The sequence below is a fragment of the Rhineura floridana genome, chromosome 5 (genome assembly GCF_030035675.1).
Source record: "Rhineura floridana isolate rRhiFlo1 chromosome 5, rRhiFlo1.hap2, whole genome shotgun sequence".
NCBI lineage: Eukaryota > Metazoa > Chordata > Lepidosauria > Squamata > Rhineuridae > Rhineura > Rhineura floridana.
Genome location: NC_084484.1, coordinates 173,045,470 through 173,070,506, shown reverse-complemented (window position 1 = coordinate 173,070,506; position 25,037 = coordinate 173,045,470). Strand labels below are relative to the sequence as shown.

Sequence of the window (25,037 nt, the reverse complement as noted above, 5' to 3'; positions counted from 1 at the left end):
TAGGTCTCAGTGATCTAAATGCAGGGTAAAAGCCTGCTACTTAGGTAAATACACACACATTGCTCAGACCACTGAGGTACTCTCCATAAGCAGAACAGTAATTCGTTTTAAACTGTTTTTAATGTTGTATTTTAAATTGTTGTGACCCACCCTGGGACTTTTAGGGTGAAGGTCAGGTAATAAATGAAAATCACCACCACACAAAATGGCATTTGTGTTTACTCACCTTCCAGAGGTTTTCAAAAGAGGAAGCTGATTTACACGAACTCTGGAGGTGGAAGGGGAGACCTTGCGTCCAGTGAAACATGCCCAGTTCTTCCCCAGTACATCATGGACCCATCCTGGTAAGGTCTCGTGGCAGTAACTGGTCACATTGCGGCCATCTTTTTTATACTGAAAGGGATTTTTTAAAAAAACAACAACAGGAACTTTAGTCAGGTTTTACATAGAACCCATGCTTTTTTATTTTTCCCGATGGGACTCAGAGGACTGGCACCTTTCTTTCTGTTTTTTGCTGCACATGGCAACCATTTTGTGCTGTCACTCCCAGCACTTTTACCAAGGTATGATTAACAGCACCTCATTTTTTTTACCAAATAAAAACCCCACACTGCAAAGAACACGGGTGGTTGAGCCCATGCAAAAGGTCCTAGGATCAATTTTTAGGAAAGGCTGGGAAAGACCCTTATCCAAAACCCTGGAGAGTTGCTGCCACTCTGCAAATACCAGAGGTAGCCAACATGACACCCTTCCCATTTCACTGGACTACAGCTCCCATCATCCCTGACCTTCGGGCTGTGTGGACTGGAGCTAATGGGAGTTGTAGTTCAGCAACATCTGGAAGGCACCAAATTGGCTTCGCCTGGCACAGACAGCACTAAGCCAGATGGAACAATGGTCCGACTCTGGGTAAGGAAGCTTGCTACGTATGCAGAAAGATGCCCAGGCATCTATTTAATACTACACTACTGAAGCAGCAGTGCATATTACTGGCTGCATTTATCTCAGGCCCCACTCATATAAAGCAGGAATGGGGAAACCTGGGCTCCAGATGGTGCCAAATTCTGAACCAGGCAAAAGCACTCACAGCGTGGAAATATCCCTTCTCTGCCCCCAACAGGCTAGTGAAAAAAACCCTTCAGATAAGCAACTTTTGCATAACTTTAAAAACCCAGTGTGATGTAGTGCTTAGAATTAGGGAAGGGCCATAGCTCAACGGTAGAGCATGCAGAAGGCCCCGGATTCAATCTCCGGGACCTCCACATAGGGCTGGGAATGCTTCCTTCCTGAAACCCTGGGAAGCTGCTGCCAGTCAGTGTATGCAAGACTGAGCTAGTCGGACCAAGGGTCTGACTTGGCATCAGGCAGCTTCCTATGTTCCCATGACTGTTGGACTAAGATCTGGGAGACCCGGGTTCAAATCTCTCAGCCATGAAGCTCACTAGGTGACCTTGGGGCAGTTTCTGCCTCTCAGCCGAACCTACCCAGCAGGGCTGTTGTGAGGATAAATCAGAGAGGCGAAGAATCACATACACCACCTGGAGCTCCTTGGAGGAAAGGTAAGATGCAAGTGTAAAAATAAAATAAATCCTTGCCTTAGTCCAACCTTCTGCTGAAATTAGGTTTGGAAGAAGTGTTCTACTGTAGATGATAAACAGGTTGGGGGATGTATGTGTTGCCCACGACAGTTTCTCTCATTTACAAATATGCCCACTGGCCCAAAAAGGTTGCCAGCCCCTGGACTATTTATTTATTTTTTATTTTATTTATTTATTTAATTACATTTCTAGACCGCCCTATAGCAGAAAGCTCTCAGGGCGGTGTACAACAAATAAAATCACAATTAAAATATGAGCAAGTGTGGAAAAAAATATATATATATAGTACAATTATAAAACATTAATAAAATTGCCATTGAGATTTAAATTAAGATCATATTAAGTTTAGAATGTTAAATTAAAATATTTAAAAATTTACAAAATTTAAAAAGCCTGGGCGAAAAGGTAAGTTTTTTCCTGGCGCCGAAAAGATAACAGAGAAGGCGCCAGGCGTATCTCGTCTGGGAGGGCATTCCATAGTTCGGGGGCCACCACCGAGAAGGCCCTAGATCTAGTTGTTGATCTCCGGGCCTCTTTATGGGTTGGGACCCGGAGAAGCCTTCGACGTCGAGCGTAGTGAACGGGTAGGTACATAGCGAGAGAGGCGCTCCATCAGGTATTGCGGTCCGATGCCGTTTAGGGCTTTATAGGTAAGAACCAACACTTTGAATCTGGCCCAGAAACATATCGGTAGCCAGTGCAGCTGCGCCAGGACAGGTGTTATATGGTCAAATTTCTTTGTCCCAGTGAGAACTCTGGCTGCAGCATTTTGCACTAGCTGAAGTTTCCGAACCGTCTTCATAGGTAGCCCCACGTAGAGTGCATTACAGTAGTCCAATCTAGAGGTTACCATAGCATGGATAACTGAGGCAAGATGCTCCCTGCTCAGATAGGGTCGTAGTTGGGCTACCAGCCGGAGCTGGTAGAATGCATTCCGTGCCACCGAGGCTACCTGAGCCTCAAGTGACAGGAGCGGATCTAATAAGACCCCCAAACTACGTACCTGTTCCTTTAGGGGGAGTGTAACCCCATCTAGGACAGGTCGAACGTCAACCATCTGACTAGGGGATTACATATGGAAGGCCTAGATCAGTGGGCCACCAGATGTTGTTGGACCACAATTCCCATCTTTCCTGACCATTGGCAATGCTGGCTGAGGCTGATGGGAGTTGTGGTCCAACAACACCTGGTGGCCCACTAGTTGGGAAAGGCTGGCCTAGATCCACAAGACTGAGAAGCAAGTCGCCTATTCTCCTACACCCTTTCCAACAGTCACAGCTAAGCACACACACACACCCCAGGTGCTCTTCCTGGCTATTTTTAAGAAGTAGCCACTGAATGAAGTTTTCATGCTCTAGGTTATCAGAAAGACAAGGAAGCTTAAAACGCCAAGCTCATCATTTCATCACACCTGGGACCAGCAGGCAAGTAAAAGGGCCTACAGCAAAAGGAGAGAGAAGCTGTTGTGTTTTATGTTATTGCTTTAGCAGTATGAAGTTCGGGATGCCATTCCAAGCTCATCAAGATCAACTGCAGGAAGCTCAGCTGAGCTTCAGGGCAAAGGAGCTTGGAATCGTCACAGTTCAGAGCTGCAGTCACCGCTGGCACCATGTCTAGGAACTAAATTTCACCCTTTTTAACAAAGCATAAAAGGAACATGACCCTCATGTCAACTAGGCAAAGCGCTAAGGCTGCCGGCAAAAATAAAAATGTAGGAATTATTGGGGTGGGGGGAGACAGAAAAATATAAATCTGGGCAGATGAATTTTCTCTGAACAGCAAAACAGAAGCCACCTGAGCGCATGTTAATTGCATGTGGCTACATTTTATAGACATTGTGAAACCACAGTACATTTGTTGTTTAGTCTCCAGTGCCCTTTTTGAATAGCACAGAGTTGGGTTACCTGTGACTTTCCAGATGTTGCTGGACTGCAGCCTCCATTGTGCCTAACCGTTGACCATGCTGGCTGGGGATGGTGGGAACTGGAGTCCAACAACATCTGGAGGTCCACAGATTATACATCCCTGAGATAGCATAAAAAGGACACAGACAACACAACAACAAAGAAGTTTATTGATTTGATTTAGAACAATCCACAGTTGTGTTACATCTGAACTCAAGGAACTGTGGTTTGTTCTAACCAAAGTTAAGATCTGACATCACAGTTTGATTCTGGATGGTTTAAACTAACCATTTGGATAGGAAGATCCCCCAATGTTTTGATGTAAATGCAAAACTGCTGCATGCTGTCAAGCGAACACAGACTTTTCTACTCTGTTCCTCTGGTGAAAGAAGGAGGGAAAAGGAAAGACCATAGCTCAGTGGTAGAATACATTCTTTGAATGCTAGAGGCTCCCAGTTTAATCTCTAAATAGGACTGGGAAACACTACCAATCTGAAATTCTGGAGTGCTTCTGCCACTCCAGATGGAAGAGCCAGATGGAATAATGGCCAAATCAGTATAAGATAGCTTCCTATGTTCCTATGAGGGACATCATAGGATGCCAATGCTCATTGCTGCTCATCTGAAGTTACCTAAACTATGGTTTTCATACATTGCTTAAACTATGGTTAAGGTGATGGGTTGAAACTCTGCCCTTTCTCCCCACAGAGGAGAGATGAGGGCATACCCACATTCATCTGGTGGCCATTTTCTCCAGGCCTAGCTCGCCCGGCCCCCAGACAAGCAATCATAACAAAGCTCTTGAGGCTGAGGTCTAGCAGCTGACTGGTGAGAGAGGAGAGTGAGGGCCCACGAAAGCTGATGGGAATGATCGGTATTAAGGGGTCCTTCTCATGAACTTTCTTTTTCAGGGTAAGTAGGTGACAGAAGGTGAGCAAGATGGACCAGACCTGGAAGAGTCATTCTAGTATTCTAATGTTTTTGAGGACACACCTAAGGAAGTCAGGGCAGGGATAGAGAACCGCAGGCCATCTCCTCGGGCCTCTTTGACAGGTGAGCGAGGCCACCCACCTGTCAAGCATCCAGCATCACCATGATGTCAAGTGCCCCACCTTCCAAGGAAAGAATCAGGAGCAGGATCTTGGTGTGCTCCTGATTCTTTAATTTCTTCTTTTGCAGCCCAGCTTGAACCCAAGGCCGGTTGCAAAGGAAGATCCCTACTGAAAGAGGCAGTCAGCTCCACTTTCAAATATCTCTGGTATCGGCTGCACGCGGGGAACTTTCGTGTGCTGCCAATCCCACCAGGAGTTTGCGCCAAATCAACGCTGACGTCACATTTCACTTTTGCCAGGGATCAGCATCACACAGATGGTCCCAAGTGGAACGAATCTCAAGGGGGGGGGGGTTGCATTTGGCACCAAATGCTAATCTAGCCTTACTAGCCAAGAAACAATCAAGAGTGTACTTTAAGGTCCCCAGTTGTTCCTTTGCAGCCATGTCTTTATTCTCCCTCCACCCCGCCACAGGATGTCACATATGATGGCAGGTGCGGAACAGGTGGGCATGACTTGGGGAAATCTGCCTGGCCAGCCAACTTACAATCCCTGGTGGGTCTAATTAGGCCCATGGCCTAGAAGTTCCTCCTGCCTGAGTTAGGGCATTGTATGTCCAGGCTGCCTAGTGCAGTAACCACACCCCATCATTCCTTTGGATAGAAAGGAAGGGCACCCGCCTACTTCTTTTCACCCTGGATGGAGCTGTGCCAAGGCCACTACCATTTTTCCCCCGCCCTGTCTTTAACACTAGAACTTGTGAACATTCAAAGAAGCTGAATGCTGGAAGATTCAGGACAGACAAAAGAAAACACTTCTTCACACAGCACGTAGTAAAACTGTGGAACTTACTCCCACAAGAGGCAGTGATGGCCACCAACTTGGATGGCTTTAAAAGAAGATTAGACAAATTCATGGAGAATAAGGCTACTAGCTACAATGGCTATGTTCTACCTCCATTGTTGGAGGGAGTATGTCTCTAAGGACCAGCTGCTAGAAATCTCAAGCAGGAAGGGTGGTGTTGCTTGCAGGCTTCCCACAGGCATCTGGCTGGCCTCTGTGAGAACAGGATGCTGGGCCAGATGGGCCATTGGCCTGACCCCGTAGGCTTTTCTCATGTTAACACATGAATCAGGACTTACCTCCATGGCCCCTTTAGAGCAAAATGTGAAAGCGTCTACATGAGTAGGCCTAGATATTGCAAAATCTTATCTCACTGGAAGGAAAATAAGGGCTAACTGCTTAGTCATATCTTCCAGCCAACTCGTTTTAGCAGTAGGTCTCTGCAAACAACTGTCAGCACCCAAAGCAAGATAGAGATGGAGTTTCCAATTGGCCATACAAGACAGTTCCCAGTTTGCTCGGCGATTGAGCTTTAGCTTTTCACAGATGTTTGCTTGCATTCCACACAAACTTAGAAATAGCCCCCCACAAGAAGATTCTAATCTATCATGCTTCAGAATACTGGTCATCTTAATCTCTTATGTGCCGCATATATTTTATTTTTTTAGAGGAGGAGGAGGAGCAGAGGTGAAACAGAAAGCATCAAAACCGATAGCCTAAGCGCTTGTGGTAAATTAAAATGCTTTATAGAATCCTACAACACTGCTGGGTGCGATATACACAGGAGGGAAACTGACATCTTAGATATATTGTTTTAACACAGGGCTGGGGGATTTTTTTTTTTCAGTTTGAGGGCTGCATTGCCCTGTGAGCAACCTTGCAGGGTCAGCATACCATTGTTAGATGGGACTGGAGGCAAAAGGGGGCAGAGCAACAGATGTTATTTTTATACAGCAGGTTACATTCCAGAAACGTAAAATTCGAGGTTTCTACACACCCCTCTCTCTATTCAGGCAAGCATGATCACAGCTCAAGGACATGTTCCAGCCAGGGGAGGGTGCCACTGAGGACATGGCCTAGAGAGAGCTCTGGAGGGTCAGACAACAAGGGCTGTAGGGCTGCTTTGGGGCCCCCAAGCCTGAGATTTCCCCACCCTTGGTTGAATGATCCCGGGGTCGATTCTATGCTTTTTGTCTCTTTTAGTGGATCCCAACAGGCAGTGGTGGGGAGGAAATGGGGCAGGGTTAAAAGGGAAAGGCACGCTTTCAAATTTGAAAGGCCCCAAACAGAATAGGGGTTTATGGGGAGGGGGCGGGCTTGGCCACCTTGAGCTGTATCGGGAAGCTCAACGGCTGCCAGTGCAATTGCCAGAGCAGAAGCTGAATAAGCTTCTGCCTGAATTGCTGAAAGGCTAGGAGGCATGAGCGCAAGCCCAGCATTTTGCAAACATGCGGGAGGCCTGCGATCCGGCTGGGCCATACTCCTCGGAGACTAGGACCTATTGCTCACAAGTTACCTGGGAAAAACCTACTGCTGAACTGTACCGTTTCAGACTTCAGGTGAGGGTCACGCAAGTGACTGCTTCTCTGTACAAAAAAAAAAAAAGGTTTCCTGCACACAGGAAGAAGGTTGGACTAGAGCTCTTCTCCTCCCAAAAACCATTTAGAGATGCCAGGGTGTCCCTCAGGCAAGGAGCACCTGCTTTGCAATCAAAAGGGTCCAGGTACAATCCCAGCCCCCTGTCTGAAACCCTGAAGAGCTGCTGCCAGTCAAAGCAGGGAAGTCTGAACTGAATGAACCAGCAGCATGGGGCAGCATAAAGGCAGTTTTGGATGCATGTTCCAAGACGGCCTTCTCCAAGCTGTAGACCAGCAGCATCTGGAAGGCACCAAGCCCCGTCGTCCCTGTCCATTGGCCAGACTGGCTGGGGCTGATAGGAGTCACATTCCAACATCTGGAAGGCACCAGGTTGAAGGAAGGCTGTGCTAACAACTCCCCAACATGACAGCTCACTAAGCACAGGATTTCTTTCTTTTGGTACAAAGAAACCTTCAAGTATGCAAACCCCCACCTAATGTGGTCCACTCAACAACGGGGGATTAATAACATGATCCACTGGGTGTATCTAAAAGGACCTCACAAAGCAAGTCCTAACCAGCCTCAAATCTGTATAAATTTATTTATTTATTTATTTAATATATTTATATCCCACTCTATTTCAAAAGAATTCAGAGCGGTGAACAAAAACTACAGTTATATATACACATTAAAATAACATAATAAAAACATAGTTATATAATTAGTGCGACAACATACTAAAATTTCTAAAACAATCTATACATTACAATTAAAAGCTTGACGAAATAAAAACATTTTAACCCGACGGTGAAAAACTGCAAGAGAGGGGGAGAAATGTGCCTCCATCGGTAGGGCATTCCAAAGTGTAGGGGCAACCACCGAAAAAGCTGTTTCTAGTACCCATCTGGTGGATTTGAGAGAATGGAGGGATCCTAAGACCAGGGTCCATAGAGGATCTCAGGAACCGAGAGGGTTCATAAAAGGAAATACGCTTCGACAGATAGAGAGGACCCAAGCCGTGTAAGGCTTTAAACGTTAAAACTAGTACCTTGAAGTGAGCTCGACAGCAAATTGGTAGCCAGTGTAGCTGTTGTAAGAGTGGGGTTGTATGGGCTCGTAAGCCAGCTCCTGTTAGCATTCTGGCAGCTGCTCTTTGAACCAATTTAAGCTGCCGGGCTGTCCTGTATAAAGTCCTGTATAAAGCGCGTTGCAATAATCTAACCGGGATGTAACCAAGGCATGCGTCACTTTCGTTAGGTCAGAAATCTCCAGAAACGGGCGCAGTTGGCGGACCAGTTTTAGGTGGGCAAAAGCACTTCTGGATACCGCCAAAACCTGGGCTTCCAGGGTCAAGGCCGAATCCAGAAGTACACCCAAACTGCGAACCTGGGTCTTCAGGGGGAGTGTAACCCCATCCAACACTGGTAAGTTCCCTATTTCCAGATCAGTCTTTCGACTAACTAGAAGCACTTCTGTTTTGTCTGGATTTAGTTTCAGCTTATTCAGCCTCATCCAGTTCATCACTGCAGTCAGGCACTGGTTTAGGGGCTGGGCAGCTTCTTTAGCATCTGGAGGAAAGGAGAAATAAAGCTGAGTATCATCAGCATATTGATGGTAACAGACTCCAAACCTCTGGATGACCTCTCCCAGCGGCTTCATATAGATGTTAAATAACATCGGAGATAGCACCGAACCCTGTGGGACTCCGCACAATAGCAGCCAAAGGTCCGAACAGAAGTCGCCGAGTGAAACTCTCTGTGTTCTACCTTCCAGGAAGGAGCGGAGCCACTACAAAACAGTACCTCGGAATCCCATCCCGGAGAGGCGGTTCAAGAGAATACTATGATCAATGGTGTCAAAGGCCGCTGAGAGATCCAGAAGGACCAAGAGGGACACACTCCCCCTGTCTAATTCTCTACGAAGGTCATCCACTAAAGCAACCAAAGCCGTTTCAGTCCCATGACCAGGCCTGAAACCAGACTGGAAAGGATCATAATAGTCTCTTTCCTCCAGAAAACGCTGGAGTTGAGTGGCAACTACTCGTTCAATGATTTTACTTAAAAATGGCAAATTGGAAACTGGGCGAAAGCTATCTAAACAGGAAAGGTTCAAGGAGGGTTTTTTCAATAGAGATCTTACAATGGCCTCTTTTAAACATCCGGGAAGATGGCCTTGTTGGAGAGAGGTGTTAATCACCCCGCAGGCCCAATTTGCCAGTCCTCTTCTGGACTGTTTTATGATCCAGGAGGGACAAGGGTCGAGAGAACAGGTAGTAGGTCTCATCCCACCGAGAAGCTTATCAATGTCATCAGGCTGAACAAGCCGAAAAGAATCCAGTTCAATAAGACAAACAGAGTCCGAGGGTACATCCTTAGAAATTGCAACAATGTTGGCATCCAAGTCGGAGCGAATTTGAGCAACCTTGTTATCAAAGTAAGAAGCAAATTCCTGGCAGTGAGTGAGTGAGTGGTCAGCGTTGGCCTCATAATGGTCAGGACTGAGCAAGCCTTTGACCACCCGATACAGTTCTTTTGGTTGGTTGTCAGCTAAAGAGATGGCAACCAAAAAAAAAAGTTCTTTGTGCCACACGCCTAGATGCCGCATAAGTCTTTGAAAATCTTTTAACACAGAGTTGGTCAGATAAGCTCCGAGTCTTCCGCCAGCGGCGCTCTAAACCCCTATATGTGCGCTTCATAGTTAACAGCTCACTAGAGAACCATGGGGCTGATCTAGCCCGAAGACGCACAAGAGGGCATAGGGGGGCAATAGAGTCCACTGCTTTAGTCATTGCATTGTTCCACAAATAGACTAGGACTTCGACTGGGTCATTTACTCGGGGATCAGGAAATTCTTCGAGTGCTGACAAGAAAGTGATAGGGTCCATTACTCTCTTAGGGCAAATCATTTTGATGGGTCTTTTTTCTCCAGAAGAGGCATGTATTGCTGATAGTTTAAATTTAATCAAATGGTGATCCGTTCAAGACAACGGGACAATTGATAAGCCCTCCACTCCCAAATCATTTTCATCTAATCCAGCATAAAAGACAAGGTCCAGAGTATGTCCCGCAATATGTGTAGGGTCGGAGATTAGTTGAAGCAACCCCAAGGTTGTCATAGTGGTCATAAAATCCTGAGCTGCTCCGTAAAGAGAAGATTCGGCATGGATGTTGAAGTCACCCAGTACTAACAGTCTGGGAGACTCCAACATCAACCCCAAAATTAGACTGGAGAGCTCAGGTAGGGAAATCGATGGACAATAAGGAGAACGGTATACTAATAAAATCATTATGTTATCACGACTACCAAGCTTTAGACAAAGACATTCGAACCCAGCGTTTTGCTGGAGAGGGAGCCTAGTTAGGGAGATAGTTTCACGGTATATTATTGCAACTCCACCTCCCCGACTGCCATGTCTAGCCTGTTGTTGGACAGAGAACCCGGGTGGACAAAGACTGGTGAGATTAACTCCACCAAGTTCGTCCAGCCAGGTCTCAGTGATACATGCCAGGTCGGCATGTTCATCCAGGATAAGATCCTGGATGATCGCAGTCTTATCATTTACCGACCTGGCATTAAAAAGCAGGACCAGAAAATCAGGGGACTTATCTACTGAGTATGTCTGTCCATTCTGCTGAGGTAATCGAACAGGAGTTAATAAACAGGAGTTAATAAATAATGCCCATTGTCCTGCGACATCACGAGGCAATTGCAACCTTTGGCCAGAAGAGTCAAGGCTATGTTTTCAACCAGTTTGACCTTCACTTGTGCAACCACTTATCAAGGGCTCTTGACAAAGTCCATTTCCAGACCCATCCAAATGCTTCTGCAGCAGGCACAAGGCCTTTGCTCCAAGGATCGCTCACTGAGAGAGCTATTTTAAGCTTCTCCTGGGCACGGCAAGGAACAAGCAGAGGTTTAAAGGGCTTTACAAGTAAACATAGTTGCAGGGCTGCAGCCAGCTGGTGTAAAGAACCATTGGCCCTCCAGATGTTGTTGGACTCCATCAGCCCCAGCAAGCATGGCCAGTGGCCAGAATGATGGGAGCTGCAGTTCAGCAGCATTGGAAGCCCTAATATAAACCTTGGCGAAAGAGATGCTGGTTTCAGAATCCAAGTATGTGTTCAACATCTGAGCTCTATCCTGATCCAGTGACGTAGCGGGGCAGGGAAGAAACATTGCCACGTAGAAACAACAATGTCATCTTCCAGAGATCTATTTGCCAATCTTCTCCAGATGTAATAAATAAGTGGGGGGGGGTTCCTCAAAGAGAAACCCACCAAATAAGCTAAGAAAAGCATTTGCAGTTTTATGTCTCCAGTGTTTTTTGCATGAGAGTTTTAACAACATTCTAACTCACCAAAGACTCTGTATTTGAGAGTCTGACAAGGTTGATGATGTCTCCCATTACCAGTTGAGGGTGCTCCTAATAAGGGCAACATGACACAAGGTTCTCACTTGTATCCTCCAGTCTCTGTCAAACAGACCTATTTTAGATGTGACAGGACTTTGCTTGCAGGCAGAGATGTATTCATTGCTTTCCAAGTAGCAAAAGTTGCTCTGGCAGCTTAGAAAATACATGCCAGATTCCAGAAAACCTGGAAGGGTGGGTTGAACTTTTTTCTGTTCTGTTGTATTTTCACATATTTATGTCTGATTATAAAGTGTAATGTGTGATTTACATTGGGAATCTCTTTTCTTTTATGTATTTGTCTGTTGAATATGTAAAAAATATTGCTCTGTGTATTTATATCATGAAGGTTTACGGCTTTAAAAAATAAAGTTCCATTCATTCATACAAGGTAAGGAAGAGGTAGGCTACGCAAAGGTTGAACTGCCCCTTTTTTCTTTATTCCAAAATTCATTTATTACAATCAACCAAAACGTCCACAAAAACTCTTCATCAGACTGAATGTTAAACAAGGGAGAGAGACAAGAAATAGCTGGCTTCGTATTAAAGCCCTAATGTCTGTATTGGGTCTACTTTCATTTTTGATGTATAGCCTTAAAAGCAGTCTGGCTACCAAGATTGGGGCTATGCAGGTTGTCTTCAAGGATTTCTGCACTTCAGAATTTACCACTACACCACCATCCAGCTCCTACTTTATATACCATGGGAAGTATCAGATTAGATTATATGCAGCTTCAGATGGATTTAGCAACTGATAATGATGCAATGATTTTAAAATCCTAACCACAGTGAAGGGCCCCATATTGAAGTGCCTTGTCAAGCTTATACATGGAGGCTCTCTCTACGGGTGTTTTCATCTTGGCCTTGCTACAGAGCAAATAAATCTCCCACTCTGTGCACGCACACCCAAGCTTACTTGATCTTGTCACCACCATGGCAAACTGATTAACACATAAGTAGCCAAAGCTGAACATTTCTGAAAATTGACTTGTCAGTAGCTACAGGTTGACAGGTGGCAGGCAACTGGCATCTAAGAACGTAAGAGCCCTGCTGGGTTAAGCCAAAGGCCCATCTGGTGCAGCATCCTGTTCTCGCAGTGACCAATCAGATGCAAGCAGGATCTGAGTACAACAGCACTCTCCCACTCTGCAATGGTCTGAAGGCACATGAGGCCAGCACCCTGCTGAAGGTAAGCAGGGTCAGGTCTGGTCGGTGCCTGGATGGGAGACTGCCTGGGAACCATATGTAAGCCGCCTTGGGTTTCTAACATGAAAAGAAAGGTGGGGTATAAATGTAATAAATAAATAAATAATAATTTCCATCAATTGGTCTTCAGCAGCATACTGCCTCTGACAGCGGAGGCAAGGCATAGCCATCTTGGCTAGTAGCCATTGACAGCCTTCTCCTCCATGCATTTTTCTAATCCTCTTTTAAAGCCATCCAAGTGGGTGGTCACCACTGCCCCCCGCGAGAGCAAAATCTGCAGATTTTATGAAGTAGTACTTTCTTCTGTCTGTCCGGAAGCTACCAACATTCACCGGATACTCCAAAGTTCTAGTATTATGAAACAAGGAGAGAAACCTATCCCCAGCCACATTCTCCATTTGAGAAAGTGCAACACCTCTCCTGAGAGAGGCACATCTACTGTGCATTTTGCCAAACGACTGCTACCGCTTGAGGCATCTGCCTGTGTCATCTGCTACCTTCAGCTTGGCTATTGTTATATCTCCCAGGAACACAGTCCATTAACATACAATTCTAGGAAATCCATTCACTTAGGGAACCACCACATAGGGACTCAATTTCCAGCCCATTGGAAGATGAATCATCAATTATTGATGTATTGCACATAAAATTAAGTCTGCTTTAAATCTTTTAATATCAATCAATAAATATTTAAAATGACAAAACATTAATTGTTCCTCTGATGATTCTTCAAATACACCATACAGCTATACATCATTTATTACACTCATTCAGGGTGGGCACAAGCACAAATTAGTTTGCCAGAGGTGTTCAGCAAGAATTTCCAAGTTTGGAAGCTCCATTTTAATTCCAACATACTCTGGAGGAAAATGGTGCAAAGGATTGGGGAGGGGGACACAGAGAGAGAGGTGCTGCATTACCTTAAAAAAAGCAAACCACTTGTAGTTGTTCAGCACAACCTCAAAGCCTTGGTTGTAAATTATCGTGAAGAAGCCATAGTTCCCTTGATCGTCCTGAGCAATATCGAGCTTCTGAAGGTGAACAATGATTTCTTTCTCCACAGCACCTGAAGAGAAGCAACAGAGAGGATTTTCTCCAGATGAAAGTCAGGCTGCTGGGGCAAACTGGCCAATGCACAACTGCAGGAATAACACAGCCTTGCATTGCAGCACTGGCCTGGTAGCCATAGGTGGCTGGGAACTGCATACAGGCTAGCAAGCAGAGGGATGGAGTAGTGATGCCTTTTCTCTGTGCCCAGCACAGAAGTCAATATAGGAACCTGCCTTATACAGCAAAATCACAGTTAACAAAGTAGATGTGTTCCTAGATATTACTTTTTTCACAGAAACTTTGTTACCACAGATAGGAATAACATGGAAAGTATAGGGATAGGTTCCTACACCTGCTCAAACATGATGGGAGCAGCTTCAACAGGGGACTTAAAGGGTGCCTACCCAGCACCTACCCACTCCCCTCCTCCTCCTCTGTATTGGATCCTTCCCTCCGCAGCCCTGGAGAAAAGCAAGAGACCTCTTTAACGCAAAGCAAACACACAGGCTTGTCAGTTTCATCCTAGCAAAGCAAAGGCACAAGCTTATCAGTTTATTGATAGCAAAGCAGACACATGTTGGTCAATTTCACCTTAAAGCAAAGCCATAGGCTTCTCAGTTTATTGATAGCAAAGCAAAGAGGTAGGCTGCTCAGTTTCACCTTAGAGCAAAAGGACAGGCTTGAAAGTTTATCCATAGCAAAGCAAAGCTGGTCAGTTTCACTTTTTAAAAAGCCTTCTTTAAAATGAGCTTGGTTCCTGGAGGATTCCTCAACTGAGGTATTACTGTACAGAGTCAAACCACTGGTACATCTAGCTCAGTATTGTCTACAATGACTGGCAGCAGCTCTCCAGGGTTTCAGACAGGATTCGCTCCTATCTGTACATGGAGATGCCAGAGGTTGAACCTGTTGCAGTGCGTGTTGATACCGCACGGTGCAGAGGCACTGGAGCAGGTCCGAACCGGAATAATACAGGCCAGGCAAAATACTTTGTAAGAGTCTTTTACTGACACTAAAGTTAACAAACGCAGTCCTCCTTCCATACCAACTTTCCCCCACACTAGAGTTTTTGCGAGAGCTGCTCTTATCAGAGCCGTTGCCCTTGCCAACCATCCGCTGGCCTTGAGGAACCTGGCAACCCCTCTTGCTCTGTTTAACCCGTTTATTGCAGGTTTCATTCTCCTCCGAAAAAACCTCTGTCTGTGAGTCACATAGATTGCACTACTGGCCAACAGCCCCCACCTGGGACTCACAGATCACAAAACTACATTTATCTTATTTTCAGTTATACATTACAATTTCAATACACACATATATATACACATCATTTTGTTTCTCATTACAGTCTCTATTTCCATTTCAGTTTTGTTTCTTTATTCATACAAGTTATACAGCATTTTGTTCACTTTTATTTGATAACACTCATTTATATTTCATTCTTCAATACAGTATTTCCACATTAGATCCATAGTTTCTTTGTCTATTGGCCCTTCTTTTTCCCACTCTAAAGGATATTCATCTGTCTCATCTTCCTTGTGTTGTGTTACATTAAATGTGAATCTATGTGGTGGTTTTCCTTTCGTTGATCTTTCAGAACGTCTGACATTATCAATTTCCATTGCTTCATCACTCTCATCTTTAATTGTTCCTGTACCTGCACTTGAGCCTGCACTAGTCCCTGGCACTTCTGTATCCTGCATCGCTATGTCCTCGCTTCTGAGTCTTTTAACATTACGTTTGCCACCCTTCATCATATCAGTTAACGCAGTTCTTAAGGGTATTTGATGACCAAAAGGAATATCTACTGCACTTTGTCTGCTTGCGTCATCAAGCACAATTGTTTGACTGTCTTTCCAAGGCTGGTCTACTACTTTAATGCTTCTGCTTAATACTACTTGTTGTTTCTCAGGTAACCAAATTCTATAAAACGCATTTTGAAATCCCAAAACATGACCTGCCTGAGCTCTTGGGGCCATTTTTCCATGTCTTTTCTGCTTAGAAACATGCACCCAGCATTTTGCTCCGAAACGCTCAATGTGTTTTAGCCCGGGTTTTCTCCCTGTCAACTTTTCATAGGGAGACATTCCAATCATTCTGTGTACAAGACGGTTTTGTATGTATACAGTATACAAAATACATTCACCCCAATATGTTTTATTCAAGTCTGCATCCTCTAGCATAGCTCTCATTGAATCCTGCAGAGACCTGTTCCTCCTCTCTGCAGTTCCGTTGGAAAATGGGCTGAAGGGAGCAGTGAGACTTTGGATTATTCCCTTCTTTTCAAGATATGCTTTCAATGTATTACTTGTAAATTCGCCCCCCTGGTCTGATTTTATATTTTTAATAACAACCCCATATTGTGTCTCTGTTCTTTGTATAAACGCACGTAATTTGTCCTCCGCTTCACTTTTCTTTTTCAATAAATATACATGTGTAAATCTAGAAAAATCATCAACAATCACTAAGTAGAATCTTGCCCCTCCTTTTGAACTCTGGGAAGGTCCTGCCAAATCAACATGTATAAGCTTATAAGGTTCCGTGGTAGTACTTTCAACGCTCTGATTAATTGGTGCCACTGTCATTTTCGTTTTATAGCATGCATCACACTCATCCACATGCTCACAATTTGTTAGCTTTAAGTCTTTACTATGCTTTGGGGTGTTTTTAATCTTCTCAAAGTTTGCGTGCCCTAATCTTCTGTGCCACTCATGGATGCAATTTTCGTGTATGTTTTTATTCACTCCTAACCAGGCACATGTAGGTTCAGCATGCTCACTCTGAACTATGAACATTGAGTCTTGTAATTTCCCCTGCATACAAGTTACTTTGCCTTTCTGCACAATGCATCTATTCCCTTCAAAAGTTATTTTACAACCAATCTGAGTTAATTTTCTCACTGAAAGAATGTTACATTTTAAATCAGTAACTAATAATACATCTGTCAATATCGTTCTCAAATTACTTAACCTTATCGTGCCTCTTGCAATTGCGTCCCGAGTTGATCCGTCAGCCAGATAAATCTTCTCTTGCACAGGCTTTGAAGTGTAAAACAAACTTGCATCAGTAATCAGGCAATTAGATGCCCCGCTGTCCAAAAGCCATTTAGTGCTAAGTGTTTTAGTGTCCTTCTCAGCAATAAAGTTTACGCTTGGTTTCTGCCATCCATAGTCTCTGTTTCTCCTCTTCTTACTTAAACAATGTCTCTGTATATGTCCCCGGGACCCATAAAAATAACAAGTTTTAGTCTCTTGCCTGTTCCTTGAATAATTCTGTTGTGCAGCTTCAGCCTCTTTAGACTCAGTCCTTTTACTCTCTTGTCTTCTGTTCCATTCTTGTTGCAGCTTTTGTTCCACAAAGTCCAAAGTTAAAGTCCCATCAGGTAACGTTTCCATACTTGTTACCAAATTGTCCCATTTTTGATCCAATGAAGATAAAATGATATAAATCATTTGAATGTCACTGTGATTCACTCCTCTATCTTGAAGCTCAGCAAACAATCTACGAAATTCAGCAAGACGCTCACTCATAGTCACTTCATCTGTAAAACGCATCTGATAAAGTTTCCTCACTAAACACAGCCGGCTCCCTGCTGTTTGTTGCACATGGGCAGCCTTTAGCGTCTCCCACATCTGGTATGCTGTCGGCTCATTCCTTACGTGTAGCAGCTGAGTATCAGACAGCCCTAGAATAATAAATGCTTTCTCTTTCTCGTCTTTCTTCGTCCATGCTGCTGATGGAGCGGCCGGAGGGGGGTTTTCTATCACGTCATACAAATCTTCTTTGACCAGAACTGCTTTCATTCTCCACTTCCAACTGGCATAATTAACGGCACTCAATCCTTCCATCGCCATCCTGGTCGTCAGGTTTATTGCCATGTTGTTCACTCTTTTACTTGCCTCTATTTTCCTGCTTTCTCTCTCTTCAGCACCGGATCAGAACAGCACCAGAACCGCTTGCTTTGTTCGGTATGCTGGGCCCATAACCCGTGTTGCAGCGCGTGTTGATACCGCACAGTGCAGAGGCACTGGAGCAGGTCTGAACCGGAATAATACAGGCCAGGCAAAATACTTTGTAAGAGTCTTTTACTGACACTAAAGTTAACAAACGCAGTCCTCCTTCCATACCAACTTTCCCCCACACTAGAGCTTTTGCGAGAGCTGCTCTTATCAGAGCCGTTGCCCTTGCCAACCATCTGCTGGCCTTGAGGAACCTGGCAACCCCTCTTGCTCTGTTTAACCCGTTTATTGCAGGTTTCATTCTCTTCCGAAAAAACCTCTGTCTGTGAGTCACATAGATTGCACTACTGGCCAACAGAACCTGGGACCGTCTGCATGTAAAACAGGTGCTCTAACACTGAGCTATGGTCCTCGCCACTATCATGAAGACAGCTAGACCTGAAATACAAGAACCTTTATTTCTATTTTATTTTTAGCCGGCTCTTCCTCCAAATAGTTCAGAACAGCATATACAGATCTCTCTCCACCGTCATTTCATCTTCGCAACCACTCTACCAGGTATGTGAGTTAGGCTGAAAATTTGTGTCTGGACTGAGTATCCGAGTGTCCCTGGTTCTTGTCTGAAATGCTCACCTTTATGACACTGAATGCATGCATAGGACTCCAGGGTATGACCTGAAAGTATGCAGTTACTTTGCAGAAGGTAAGGAGGCCTAGGCCTGGGCCTGGGCATTGCCTTGATGCGAGTCCACTGGGGAACCACACGTATGCTGTGTTGGGTTCCAGGGTGGAAGAAACATGGGGTATAAATAAATATAAGATATTTATTCTATTACATAAAAATGGAGGGGGGGACCCAACTATTATAATTTTTAAAAGGGATTCTCAGGGCACATTCTCTTCACCAAATTAACCAGTTTCATGCTCGTCAAATGGAGACTCAACAGGTGTTCTCTGTATCAACTTGGTGAAACAGACAATTAAGAAAATATTTTCTGTAATTGTTAGCTGGCAAATTTATGATTTTAATCTTTATGTGTCATTGTGTGTATGGTTGTAAACTGCTTTGATATTTTTTTAAAAAATTAAGCTGTGGTTTATTTAATTAACAAAATTTATATACCACTTGGTATTTATATACCATATATACCACTCTTACCATATATGGAGCGAGAAATGCCAGATGTCCAAGCTGGATTTAGAAAGAGAAGAGGTACCAGAGATCATATCGCAAACATACGTTGGATAATGGAATGGACCAACGGATTTCAGAAGGAAATCACCCTGTACTTTACAGATTACAGCAAAGTCTTTGATTGTGTAGATCACAAAAAACTATGGAATGCTTTAAAAGAAATGGGGGTGCCACAGCATCTGACTGTCCTGATGTGCAACTATACTCTGCATAAGAGGCTACTGTAAGGACAGAATATGGAGAAACCAACTGGTTCCCCCATCAGAAAGGGTGCAAGACAGGGACGTATTTTATCACCCTATTTGCTAATCTATATGCAGAACATATCATACGGAAAGGGGGATTGGACCAGAATGAAGGAGGTATGAAAACTAGAGGGAGAAATATGAATAATTTAAGATATGCAGATGATACCATACTACTAGCAGAAACCAGTAATGATTTGAAACAAATGCTGATGACAGTTAAAGAGGAAATAGCTGAACGTCAAGAAGACTAAAGTAATGACAACAGAAGATTTATGTAACTTTAAAGTTGACAATGAAGACATTGAACTTGTCAAGGATTATCAATACGTTGGCACAGTCATTAACCAAAATGGAGACAGAGTTAAGAAATTAGAAGAAGGCTAGGACTGGGGAGGGCAGCTATGAGAGAACTAGGAAAGGTCCTCAAATGCAAAGATGTATCACTGAACACCAAAGTCAGGATCATGGTATTCCCGATCTCTGTGTATGGATGTGAAAGTTGGACAGTGAAAAACGCGGATAAGAGAAAAATCAACCATGGACCGAAAAAAAAAAAGGGGGGTGTTGGAACAAATTAAACCAGAACTAGAAGCTAAAATGATGAAACTGAGGTTATCATATTGGGACACATAATGAGAAGACATGACTCACTAGAAAAGACAATAATGCTGGGAAAAACAGAAGGGAGTAGAAAAAGAGGAAGGCCAAACAAGAGATGGATTGATTCCATAAAGGAAGCAACAGACCTGAACTTGCAAGATCTGAACAGGGTAGTTGGAGGTTGCTGATTCATATGGTCGCCATAAGTCGAAATCAACTTGAAGGCACATAACATATACCACTTGACTGTAATAAAACCTTAAAATGGTTTACAACCCCCACACACAAAATAAAGCATTAAAATTATCAATAAAAGTTAAAAACAGGTATTTCAAAAAATTCCAGAATTAATTAAAATGAACTGAAAACAGATTAAAATACTTGTCACTTCTACATGTCTCGCTAGACAAGTATTTTAATAGATAACTAAGTTAAAATGTACAATTCATGCACAAGAAATATTTCAATTTCTGCTACTTAAAGTTACCAGACACAAAATGACAATTTTTTAAAAAAAGTATTGCTGGTTGACTACCATCACGTGTGGGTCACAGGAGGGGAAATATCATCGTCTCTTTCTGATATAAATCTCCTGGTCTTATGACCGACCGTGAGTAATGCAGGGAACAGCTGATGTTTAAAAGGAAGTTCCCCTATCCAAACCACCATTCCCCTTTTGGCAATTCAGCATGCGTTTTGTACCTACTTCCTCCTCCTTGTTTCAGACTTAAGCAGCCAACAACATCCTAAGGGGGTGAACAATGTTCTTTAATTAGTGCTGATGTTATTAAGACAAATGCTCCCAACTGAACCAAATTTGCTCCAAATTGGAAGAGTAGGTCACAGCAATCCAGCTCAAACAGAAAGCCACCCTATGCAAACAAGAGCACATATATTTGAGGCAGGGATGGTGGTAACCAACAACCTCCAAGGTTTTGTTTAGCTTGCTAAGCCACATTACAAGCCTACCGTCCTCCCAATTTCTTATAGGGCCTGATTTAATCAGCCTGCACCTAAGCTGACCGGGGTTGCCAACTTTTTTTAACAGCAGAGCTCCTGTGCCTTAAAGACCTGCCCATGAACAGACAGAAAGTTTGTTGGGAAATTTTTATCCTGGCATGGCAACTTGTTCATTAATGACTTGTTCATTAATGACCTAGAATTAGGAGTGAGCAGTGAAGTGGTCAAGTTTGCTGACGACACTAAATTGTTCAGAGTTGTTAAAACAAAAAGGGATTGCGAAGAGCTCCAAAAAGACCTCTCCAAACTGAGTGAATGGGCGGAAAAATGGAAATGCAATTCAATATAAACAAGTGTAAAATTGTGCATATTGGAGCAAAAAATCTGAATTTCACATATACGCTCATGGGGTCTGAACTGGTGGTGACCCACCAGGAGAGAGACCTCGGGGTTGTAGTGGACAGCACGATGAAAATGTCAACCCAGTGTGCGGCAGCTGTGAAAAAGGCAAATTCCATGCTAGCAATAATTAGGAAAGGTATTGAAAATAAAACAGCCGATATCATAATGCCGTTGTATAAATCTATGGTGCGGCCACATTTGGAATACTGTGTACAGTTCTGGTCGCCTCATCTCAAAAAGGATATTATAGAGTTGGAAAAGGTTCAGAAGAGGGCAACCAGAATGATCAAGGGGATGGAGCGACTCCCTCACGAGGAAAGGTTGCAGCATTTGGGGCTTTTTAGTTTAGAGAAAAGGCAGGTCAGAGGAGACATGATAGAAGTGTATAAAATTATGCATGGCATTGAGAAAGTGGATAGAGAAAAGTTCTCCCTCTCTCATAATACTAGAACTCATGGACATTCAAAGAAGCTGAATGTTGGAAGATTCAGGACAGGCAAAAGGAAGTACTTCTTTACTCAGCGCATAGTTAAAACTATGGAATTTGCTCCCACAAGATGCAGTAATGGCCACCAGCTTGGATGGCTTTAAAAGAAGATTAGACAAATTCATGGAGGACAGGGCTATCAATGGCTACTAGCCGTGATGGCTGTGCTCTGCCACCCTAGTCAGAGGCAGCATGCTTCTGAAAACCAGTTGCCGGAAGCCTCAGGAGGGAAGAGTATTCTTGCCCTCGGTTCCTGCTTGTGGGCTTCCCCCAGGCACCTGGTTGGCCACTGTGAGAACAGGATGCTGGACTAGATGGGCCACTGGTCTGATCCAGCAGGCTCTTCTTATGTTCTTATTCTCTGCCGGCCACAGACAGAGGTCCTGAGAAGAGTGATTAACTCTAGCATTGGACTGCTTTACTCCAACACTAGTCCAGATATAGTCAGACTGGGAGACTTGCATCCTCAGGACAGGCAGTAGAGTCCCCATGCGTGTTGCCATCTTTATTCCTCGCACCACTTCTTACATTTTCAGAGTTTAATCAGCGCTGAATACATGAACTGTACCAGAACCTCTGAGCATCCAATACGTGTCACTTCCTCTGAGCATATGAAAAGTGTTATTTTTCCCAGCACTAGGAGCAGGGCTTCCACTTGCAGCCAATGCTAAGGAGTGAGAGGGCATGGGTATCTGAATCCCGAAACAGTTGAAGGGCTCAAACCTCATCTACCATAAGAACATAACAACCTGCTGGATCAGGCCAATGGCCCATCTAGTCCAGCAGCCTGTGGAGGCACAACCTGCCAGTAGCTGCACATAGGCTGTGACCTCTTTGTACACACATCTGCGGGACATTTTGGCGCAGTTCTCAAAAACATTTCTGAAAGATATCCAACAAGAAGCATTATCTGGAAGTAACAGACTGCACCCTGGAAGCCCCTCCCCCTAATGGTGAACTTTCCGAAGCTGGCTGGGGTTGCCCAGCAGTAAGGAAAACACTTTTTAATTTCCCAAAGAGCTTTGCCTTGTCTCTCCCCACATCTGGAGCAAAAACAGGGCTAAGTGGGCCCATCTACAACCTCTCGCCCAAGAGGGCCTACAAATATGCAAAGCCTGTTTTGTTTCTGTGTTAGAAGATGTGACTCACTGACAGCCTGGGCAGTTTTTCATGCGCACAGGATTCCAAAGTGGGCCATCACAGCACAGACACATGTCCACAAGCAATGGCTTAGCATTCCCCTCAAGTCATGTGCAGAGCGTGCAAAGGACTAGGACCCTGCAGTGAAGCTAGGTAACGTACACACCATGCACGTAAAGCACATTTCTCGTGGGTACTGTAGCTTGTTAAGGGTGCTGGGAACTGTAGCAAACTAGAGGGGCAAACTACAGTTCCCAGCAGTCTTTGGAAGGAAAAATGTGCTTTAAATGTGTGGTGGGTACCCAAAGTTAGGCCCCTCCTACAGCTAGAATATGCAAAGACAACCAGCTGCAGATTCTTCAGTCACAACTTATTTATTTTTTATTTCTTAGATTTCAGCTGAACATCAAAAAAAACTTTCTAGAACTGTATATCCCACCCTTCCTCTGATTACGCTGCAATAAAAAGAGGGAGAAATCCTGGCTTGTTGGCCATGAGGCCAAGATAGCCCCTTCACACAGAGAAGCAGTGTATCCCTGAATCCCAGATACAGAGAGAGCCATCAGGTTTATACCCCACTTGTGGTGTAGTGGTTAAGGTGCTGGACTATGATCTGGGAGACCAGGGTTCGAATCCCCACACAGCCGTGAAGCTCACTGGGTGACCTTGGGCCAGTCACTGCCTCTCAGCCTCAGAGGAAAGCAATGGTAAAACCACCTCTGAATACCGTTTGCCATGAAAACTATTCATAGGGTCCCAGTAAGTTGGAGTCGACTTGAAGGCGGTCCATTTCCATTTTTATAAGCTTCCCAGAAGCACAGAGTTGGGGGAAAAATGTGTGCTTGAGATGGACTTCGCCCTGTAAAGACAATCAACCTTTCTGACTTTAAGTGGGCGAGGAAAAGGCTGGATCCAGCCACCAAGTTAGAAACTTGTAAAGTCCCAATGATTTGGTGGTGGTGGGGAGTTAATCACGTGTCCCCTCATGGAGGCTTTTGAAGCTTGGTGTCCTTTGCTGGGTTGTGTCCATTTTACTGACTGCCCTGTTCCTCGCGGTGCAATCAAGGCCCCTTCCTTCCATCGCGCAATGCAGACTAAAGGGAAGGCAAAGTGCCCTTTCGCCCCAAGGGGTTTTGGAAGGGCAGGGGCTTTCCAACGAGCTGCGGACGACCCTAACCCTCAACACACTAGGGAAGTCAACCCTCCTCCTCCTCCTGAATACAGCAAGATTTACTTCCGAAGCCAACAAGCCCAACCTAAGATCGCGCTGTAGAGGTCCGGGCTGCTTTTGCCCTCGCTTTTCAAACTGGACAGTTTTATTTGCTGGGGTTTCGTTTTCCGTTAGAAGGCGAGAAGAAACGGCAGGGCGGAAGGGAGGGTGGGAAAGGAAAGTCAGGGGAAGAGAAAGACGAGTCGCTACCGGTGGCTAGCCGAGAAAGAGAAAAGTTGCCGAGGACTTACCCACTTGCGAGCAGTTAATGTGCCGGTTCGGGGTCCCTTGGCCCCTGCCCACCTGGAAGACCCAGGTGCCCTCCAGATCTTCAAAGGTGCAGTTGGCTGGAGTGTCAGCCAAGCTCGGCCGGAGTTGGAGGAAGAGGAGGAACAGCAGGACTGGGGGCAGGCGGCAGGCCAAACGCTCCATGGGCGGTGCGCGCAGAACGAGCGCCCCGAAATCGCTGGCACGGAGGAGGAGGAGGAGGAGGAGGAGGAGGAGGAGGAGGAGGCGGGGGGGGCGAGAAAAGAGCAGCGATCTTCTTCCCCGCCGGGCTTAAATCTGTACCCGGAACAGCGGGGCCCTCGTAGACCCCGCCCCCCGCGTGTCACGTGCGAAAGAGGCCAGAGGCGTCTTCCTCTCCCGCTCGGAGCCGCTGAACCTGTGAACCTGGCTGATGGTAACCTGTCTAGTATTGTCCGCACTGACTGGCAGCGGCTCTCCAGCCCGACCTGGAGACTCCAGGGGTTGAACCTGAGGCCTTCTGCGGGCAAAGTAGTTGTTTTTTCCGCTGAGTTATGGCCAGCAAAGGGCACCAGGAAAAAAAAAAGTTTTGGTGCGGAGCACAGAAGGGGCAAAGTTTATTTCTAGGTGGGTGAAATCTGCTAGGTGGGGGCAAGGTTAGTTCTAACGTGCAGCGAGGCACGTTCTGTGCAGTGTCAAAAACAATTGCGCAGTGTGAAACACGCTTTTCTGCAGTTGAGCATATGGGATTTCATAAGCAGATAGGTAGTTTCCAAAAAAGAAATAGCTGAGAAAAGTTTTTTTTAAAAAAAAAATAGAAAATGAAGATACATTTTGGTTCTGCAAATCTTCCTAACCTTATATTACTAGTCAGTGCTTTTTTTGGGGGGTGGTGTAAAAAACGAGGTGCCAGTATTCATATCTTGACAAAGTCCTGTGGCTGCCAACACTAAA

The 25,037-nt window shown here is 44.8% G+C and overlaps 1 protein-coding gene across 1 annotated transcript in view; it reads right to left on the bottom strand.

The window, feature by feature from the left end:
• Positions 1–24,439, bottom strand: part of CTSC (cathepsin C) — a 47,978-nt gene extending 23,539 nt beyond the window's left edge. Inside the window, exons 1-3 of the mRNA XM_061628882.1 lie at positions 24,089–24,439; positions 13,510–13,655; positions 227–393 (exon numbers count right to left, since the gene is read on the bottom strand). Of these exons, the coding sequence (XP_061484866.1) occupies positions 227–393; positions 13,510–13,655; positions 24,089–24,269 (494 nt within the window). The 5' untranslated portion in view covers positions 24,270–24,439. The remainder of the gene's footprint in view (positions 1–226; positions 394–13,509; positions 13,656–24,088) is intronic.
• Positions 24,440–25,037: the final 598 nt, after the last annotated feature.